Source organism: Mytilus edulis, chromosome 1 (genome assembly GCF_963676685.1).
Source record: "Mytilus edulis chromosome 1, xbMytEdul2.2, whole genome shotgun sequence".
Classification (NCBI taxonomy): Eukaryota; Metazoa; Mollusca; class Bivalvia; order Mytilida; family Mytilidae; genus Mytilus; species Mytilus edulis.
In genome coordinates this window covers 47,450,942-47,459,345 of record NC_092344.1, presented here as the reverse complement: position 1 = coordinate 47,459,345, position 8,404 = coordinate 47,450,942, and the positions used below count along the sequence as shown (strand labels likewise).

Here is an 8,404-nt window from a genome sequence, read left to right as displayed (position 1 = left end):
TATTATGAAAAAACAATGAAGTTTGTCTAAAGCATAAAATATAATAGACTGACAACTTTGAATGTATTACATGTACATCAATAAGAAACATGAGAAAGGTGTTTTGTTCTCACAGATTAGAACACTAATACATATATAATCATTAATGTATGTTCTTTTACTAAAATTCACTTTAGACAGACAGGTTTCAAATTTATACAGGATTTGATTTAGACATGTTTCACTTCATAACTATTCATTTGGTAATTGGTAAACAATGCTTTATAATTTAGCTTATATATTCATATTTATTCTATTTTGTTTATCCTCTAGGGGCAGGTTGTTGATAATGCTGATACTAACAAGGTGATTTATTTATTAATTTTCATCCTTCCTTGCCTTCCTTCATTGTCCTTGTCTTTCACATTGTGCAAATAAGTGTTTCTGTACTAAACAATTTTAAACAATTTCTGAAAAGAGACTAATTTGTTAATGAAAAATGGAAGTTATTAACGACCTTGACTGGCTCAGTGGCTATACATGTACAGCTCTTGCACGGTCGGTTTGTTATTGGAATCTGCAGATGACAAAGTATTTTTATTTAAAAGTTGATATGTTTTAAACAGGGTTGGCAAAAACCCGGGTTTTATGAGTATTGTCCAGCCCAGTGGGAAATACTGGGAAAACCCGGGTTTTACTGGGTTTTAATGGGTAATACTGGGCAATACTGGGTAATATAAAATACTGGCCTGAATTTTTTAAAGAGGATTCAGTGATCAAACTCAATTGCAAAACATTTAAGATATTTATAAACACATTTTGATTTATAAATTAGTTTACTTGTTTGAGAGTGATAATACAAGTGTATATACATTTGAAAAAGTACTATTCTTGCAACTATGAGACAAGTAAACATGTAGGCACACATTACACAGATATTAATGGAAAAGGCCTTTATCAATAATTCTCTTATGAAAGTCTATTAAATCACCCTCTTGTCTCGATTGGTCAAACTGTTAACATAACTTCAAAGAACTCATTATCAAATGTATATATATCTTACATTAAGAATTAACAAAAAAATGTAAGAAAAAATACTTTTGCATAATTTATATTTACATCACTAATTAATAAGTAATTATTCAGATTAGGACATTGATATGTTTATATAACAATATTCAGCCTTTTCATTTCTATAAGGGTTAATGACTTGACCCTGTAGGGTGTTTATTTAGCAATATGATTGCATATACATTTAAATTTATAATTCACATAAACACTGCTTAAACGGGTTTTTTTAAAGTTTGGATAGTTGAAACAATACATGGAAATTAACAAGGTACATTGTATTAATAATCCTAAAATATTCAAATCTGTTTTCTTCCTTCATAGAAGTAGTGGAGAAAAGAATGAAATTGAATTTTCAATCTTCTAGAAACATGACTCTCAATGGTTATCTGTATAAAATGTATATATTTAGCTATAATACTATGAAACTTCAACATGTACAACAAGACTTTACTATTTTGTGTTAAAATAAGCTTAAAAAGTCTTATTGCCCAGTATTACCCAGTATTACCCATTTCTGGGAGTATTGCCCAGCCCGGGAAAACCCGGGAATTCCCGCCTGGGTTTTCCCGGGCGGGTAATACTTTGCCAACCCTGGTTTTAAACAGTTGTTTTAATGTTTAATTATTGCAGCATTAAGATAAGTCTTACAAGTCTATTACTTTTTGAAAATGTTGAAATAAATAAGATTAAAATTGCCATGTTACAAATTTATGAGTCATAAGATTCTATTGGTAAAGATGGATATGCTTCTAAATATCATTGTAAAAGTACAGTTTACACAAGGGGATCATTTGAAAATTTCTCCAGACATAATAAAAAAATCAGATTATTCACAGTGAATGCTGATGATTGTGCTTGACAAGATCTGTATATATATTTAAGATAGTCAGATGATTCATGTTGTTTTCTTTTGGTACCAATTTGTGAGGATTGAGCAGATTACCAGCAATCAGATTATCTCCATTTTCACAGTGATTCACTAACATCAAAAAGGGGGATTTTAACTAAATCAACTTGTACATACCATGTTTTTTCTTGATTTTATTCCTTGATGAGAAGAGGACTTCTTGACCAGCAAACAAAGGCATTCATATTTTTTTATATTCTTTAGAAATTCTTGAAATGACAAAAAAAAAATTGATCTTGCCTGAAGACATCCTATACCTTTTACCCAACAACCTTCTTTTCTAATGAAATACATCTGCAGTAATGATAATTGATATTGTTAGTTCTGCCAAAATGATTTTACAGAAACCTCTTATTTCACTGTCACAGTTGTTTAGCATGAACACAGTACCCCATACTTATTCATTACTTTATTGCATGAAGCAGCATACATGTATACTAGACTCTGTGTTGCATAGTAAGTAGCCTGCCTAATTAAGCAATTATTCAACCATTTTTGAAATACACTTAGAATTAACACAAACAAATGCTCATTATATACAATTGTGGGTGAAAAATGAAGCATTTTAATGCAAATTTAAACTGTTGGTCGAAGATATTTCAGATTTTTCCTTGAAAGGTAGAATGTATATTTCACCATTTAAATCTTATTGAGCACATATTCATAAACTCATACCTTTACCATGTTTACAATATTTCTATTGCAGATTCAAACTGTGCATGCATATTATTTTCCATAACTGAGCTGTTTTTAGAGACAAAAACAGGTTCTCCTCTGTAAAAAATGTTCCATTGCAAATGTTTCATACTGCGATAAAAGGAAGTGTATTATATTGAAAAAGTAAAATGTTGGCATCTGACAGCTTTTTCAGTTTTTCTGTCAAACTGCCAAATCAAAACATGTAGTATCACTTGGATTTTATTTTTGAAACTCTTAAATGATTTTTTTGCAGTATATCATTTGGGTAACAAATTACTAACAGTAGAATGGATGAACCTGATAATTTTTAGTTACAAATGATAAAAAGAGTTGGTCTTACAAAATGTACAAACAGGGAATCTCAACTTATTGTAGGAAGAAGCACTCAAATAATTGAAATGTTAATTTAAATTGTGAATTTAAAATTCAAACTCTCCTTTATAGCTTCCCATATATGTAGTGTAATATTTTAGAATTATCAGCATTGTTTTTATTTTTACAGAGCAACTCTTCGAAGTCCTCCCCTGTAAAACAAGGACAGAATGATGCAGAAGAAGAGGCACAGGTAAGTTATAGGTGATGGGGTTGGGTTTTTTTTTGGGGGGGGAGAGGATAATAAAACAGAAAACAAGAAATTAAATCAACAATTTAACATCTATTGCAAACACACTTTATTTTAACTTCTTGTTCAAGTTTACTCTCTGTTTCTTTTTATAATAACTCAGCATGGTGACATTGTTACATGTAAATAATTGATTCCCGATTTCATTCTAGAGCATAATTTTCTGCATTGCTTTTATCCAAAACATGTCAATGTCTTTGAATGAATTAAATTACTGCCTACTCTGTTGTTATAAGAGTCTTGACATATAAGTTTATAAAAATTGTTACAAGTTTTTAACTTGCATTATCTGAGCTTCAAAAATTTGCCCTTCAAGCTTGCACTACCTACATTTGATTTATTCAATATTTTGTTTGTCCTTGTTACTTTTGTTGTTCAGTTTCACTAAAATTTGCCCCATAAGTTCTCTCTGTATCATTAGCAAAGAGACATTGGGATGCAGATTTTAATCAGACTGTATCCCTGTCTTCCCTTATCTATCCTAGAGCACTACTTCATATTTCAGGGATTTCTATGTCCTATGTGTATGAAATCCATGCAATCTGCTGAAGCCCTGCAGAATCATTTTGATGCTGAACATGACGAAAACAAGCCTCAGGGAGTATGTGAATTTATTTAATGAAACGATTCCTCATTGACATACCCAAAATTTATCTAGAACCCTGTTTTCTTTTATTAATGGTGTTATATACAATAAATTGATATAGTTAAACAAAGTCATAATGTTAAGTCAAAGATTTCCGAGAGAATTAATTTTGTATCATTGACATTTTCTGTGTCCTTCTAAAATATTGGGTGTAAATTTTGCATCTAGTAAGATTCAAATTATTTATACAATAAACTTTGCTCATTTCCATTCTCTATTCTATTGATAAGAAACACAATGTCAAAGATCAGGTATGAGTGCCAACGAGACAACTCTCCATTCAAGACAAAATTTGTAAAAAGTAAACTATTGTAGGTCAAAGTAGATTTTATTATAAAGTTCTCCTTTACTGTGGGTTATTCAGGTAAAAAGTATAGGTCAGATGTGTGGTTGGAAAACACTTTCGAAACCTACCACTCATACATTTTTGTAAAAAAATCAAAGTGTATTTATTATTTAAACTGTTTTAAATCTCCACACCCATCCTGATGTTTTGATATAAAGCCTTCCAACTCCAACATCCCTACTTTCCCCCTGAAATAGCAAATGCAATAAAGTAATAACTTTATCTTTAATTTATCTTGCAAGTTTATGAATATGAGCTTCTGCATTATGAGAGAGAAAACATTTTCAAAATTCAAATTGAAATAAAAAAGTTTTTTTTATTGGGTGTTTCAAAAACATTTGTTAAGGACTGTTCCATTAAAACATACATGGGATCCATGGTAATTGCTGTGAAATTTCAACTATGAGTGTGTATCAAGAACAGTGAAAATAGAATTGAAATTGTTATCTTGTCTCTTAAGGTGGTTACCATTTTGTAAGTACCTTACTGTGTACCATGAATGATAAAATTTAACAGATTTAATTCTGAATCCTTGTTAGGTTTTATATTAAACCAAATTATTAATGAAAACAATTTTTTTTTTATAATTTAGGAAGGATTTCTATGTCCAATGTGTAAGAAGTCCTATAACACACCAGAGGAACTGCAATCTCATTTTGAAACACATGACATGGAGGCTAATAATATATCAGAAAACAGGTTAGTAGGAAGATGTTAAGACAATGAGGGGTGATAGAGCTTACTAGAAAAAATAATGATTGATTGATTGGTGTTTAAAGCTACTTTCAGTCTGAGTCGGATCTAGAAAAAAAATAACATCAGCTAGATGTTAAATAGATTTTAAGCAGGCTAGTATGTTGTGAAATAATGTAAAATGCTGCTTTATGAGATAAGATGAATATTGATGGCCGTATAATGTCAATTTTTTCATGCATATTTTCAGATAAAAACATATAAAGATTTAATGATATGGTACTAGACCAATAGACTAGATTGAATTTTGAATGTGTCAGCTCACAAGTTTAGGAAGACATTAAGATTACATTAACATATTATTGGACTCTAAGCTAACCTATCTAATTATCTTCACTTCATAAATGCCTCATGCTTAGAAAGAGGATATATACTTATTTTGTGTAATTTTCTTCTCCTACAGTTTACAATCTAGATCTCTGAACAGGAACATTGTAAATATGTTGAAGTTGTGCACCTGTTATTAAGAATTGTTTTAGAATTTTCTTGTAGTTCTACATTGAATAGTCACAAATATTGAACTTTTTACTTTATTTTCTAGAGATGGAGATGTTTTTGCCCTCAGACAAGAAATAGAAAACCTAAAATTTTCATTGAGAGACAGTCAGAAATACACAGAGCAGCTAAAAATAGAACTTCAGAAAGGAAGATCTGGCAGTGGAAGTGGTAAAATACCTTTAACAGAAGATGTGAGTTATCTCCCTTGGTATTAACAAAAGGTGTAAGTTATCTCCCTTGGTATTAACAGAAGATGTAAGTTATCTCCCTTGGTATTAACAGAAGATGTAATTTATCTCCCTTGGTATTAACAGAAGATGTAATTTATCTCCCTTGGTATTAACATAAGATGTAAGTTATCTCCCTTGGTAGATGGACACACAGATAATCTAATGAATTTTATTACAGTGAAATGTATACAATAAATAACTTAGACAGGCTGCATAGATGATTATGATAGTTAAATGCTTAATTTCCAGTGGCAAATATTGCATATAGATAGAAAATAAGTTCAAATGAAGTGGATTTAAGCAATAATAGGCAACCAATAGGTCTTCCTAGATTAGAAAACCCCATTTCGTATGGTTTGCTATAAAAGGCTATCGCTCAGGGTAAAATATTTTGCATCAAGCCTATTAAAGGGCAAACCCATAGTAAATCATGATATATTCAAGCCCCCATGAAATATTTCTTAACAAACTTACTTCAAACTAAGAATGCTACCATATTTCCATTGGGCATCAGATTAGATCAGCTTGGGAGAAGACTATACAAAAAAAATAATTGAGAATGGAAATAGGGAGTGTGCCAAAGAGACAACAACCCGACCATAGAGCAGATAACAGCAGAAGGTCACCAACAGGTCGATTAACTTGTGTCTCATCCCTTTTGCATATTTAAGCAAATAAAATAAATCAGATTATACTTTATATTTTAGTTTGATTTATCTCAATTTTAAGAGTACATATATTGTAAATATTATTATCTCGTAAATACATGTATAAAGATCTTGTTTACTAGGAAAAATCTGAGTTAGAGATGATGCAGATGCAGTTAAAAGGCTCTGAAGAAAGTAGAACTATTTGTAAGTTACTTCCTATAGATTATATAATAAAATTTAACCACAGTGTAATCTACATGTTTCTCCCTTCATGCTCACACTGTTCTTCAAAATTATTCTGTGATTATAACAATAAATTATCATGGAACACTTCTGTAAAATAAAACTTTCCAAGATTTTGTATTTTTGTTAGAAAGAATCAAATTTAACAAGTTTTTATGTTATAGTTATGCTGAAATAACTCTCTATTTATTTACTATGTATGTGTCAAAGAAATTAAGGGAATGAATATTTTAAAATTGTCTTTTTATGCCCCACCTACGATAGTAGAGGGGCATTATGTTTTCTGGTCTGTGCGTACGTTCGTCCGTTCGTCCGTCTGTCTGTTCGTTCATCCGTCCTTCTGTCCCGCTTCAGGTTAAAGTTTTTGGTCAAGGTAGTTTTTGATGAAGTTGAAGACCAATCAACTTGAAACTTAGTATACATGTGCCCTATGATATGATCTTTCTAATTCAATGCCAAATTAGAGTTTTGACCCCAATTTTACAGTTCACTGAACATAGAAAATGATAGTGCAAATTTCAGGTTAAAGTTTTTGGTCAAGGTAGTTTTTGATCAAGTAGAAGTCCAATCAACTTGAAACTTAGTATACATGTTCCCTTTGATAAGATCATTTTAATTTTAATGCAAAATTAGAGAATTTATTCCAATTTCACGGTCCACTAAACATAGAAAATGATAGTGCGAGTGGGGCATCCGTGTACTGTGGACACATTCTTGTTTTCAGTAATGAATGAGTGCCACCATTTGAGGGCTAAAGTAGAGGAATTGTCAGCAAAACAAGAATTAATGACAGAAGAAGGCAGTAGACTGTCAACTAAATCTGGTCAAATGGTAATAATCTAATGATATTAATTTAAGCTTAATTTTCATCTAATAAGTATCTTATTTCTTGGAAGGAATGTCTGTACCCTGATTCTCATTTGACCTTGGTACATATATCTGACATTGTCCTAAAGAGTCCAAGACATTAACATCCACCCATTTCAAAGGTTGGCCTATTTAGTCCTTATGGAAAATATACTAAATCTTCTCTTCCAAAACTGCTAGTCCAGTTCAACTGTCAGTTAATAAACCAAATCTAACAATTATATTGAAGGATCAACCTTGCTATGGTTACTTCATATAGAACAAACACGTAAACAAGTATATAAGAAGTATTAAAATATGAACTTTTGAAGTACCTTCACCATCCGTGTGCATGGCCACAGCCAGATCTTAGTCACTATTTTGCAAATAATCTTTTAACTTTCTATTTAGATGCATCTAAGGGAGTCTAACTTGTTCACCTCTTGATGTCTTTATGTAAATCATGTTTCACTGTTATTTAAAAAGTGCCTTTTTTTTATTATACTTTGAAAAAATCTTTCGCAGAATGGATACAATTAATGATAATAATGAATTTCCATCTAAGAACTTGTACAAAGCAGTTAACTGGTTATTTTTACAGGCAAGTGAATTAGTGACAGTTAAAGCCAAATGTGATGAACTAGAAGGACAAAAGGGGGCATTAGAAGATCATATACACACACTGAAGGTAGATAAATTATTGACCAAGACAAGCTTGAGAGTTAAATACTTATTAAGATATCAAAATGCAAAGTGAGTTTAAAAATTGCATTTATCAAGATATCAAAATGCATAGTGAGTTAAAATGTATATTTATTTAGAAAGCGAAATGCATAGTGACCTTAAAAATTGCATACTTATCAAGATATCAAAATGGATAGTGAGCTTAAATATTACATACTTATAAAGTTACA

The 8,404-nt window shown here is 30.8% G+C and overlaps 1 protein-coding gene across 8 annotated transcripts in view; it reads left to right on the top strand.

Moving 5' to 3' along the window:
* LOC139484108 (early endosome antigen 1-like) overlaps positions 1–8,404 on the top strand; it is a 62,442-nt gene that overhangs the window by 1,447 nt on the left and 52,591 nt on the right. For 5 of the 8 annotated variants that reach the window (XM_071267847.1, XM_071267859.1, XM_071267839.1 and 2 more), the window contains exons 2-9: positions 313–345; positions 3,159–3,221; positions 3,784–3,879; positions 4,863–4,969; positions 5,565–5,712; positions 6,542–6,605; positions 7,369–7,475; positions 8,092–8,178. In XM_071267847.1, the coding sequence (XP_071123948.1) occupies positions 313–345; positions 3,159–3,221; positions 3,784–3,879; positions 4,863–4,969; positions 5,565–5,712; positions 6,542–6,605; positions 7,369–7,475; positions 8,092–8,178 (705 nt within the window). The remainder of the gene's footprint in view (positions 1–312; positions 346–3,158; positions 3,222–3,783; positions 3,880–4,862; positions 4,970–5,564; positions 5,713–6,541; positions 6,606–7,368; positions 7,476–8,091; positions 8,179–8,404) is intronic. The other 3 variants (XM_071267871.1, XM_071267877.1, XM_071267884.1) reach the window with 3 other exon arrangements.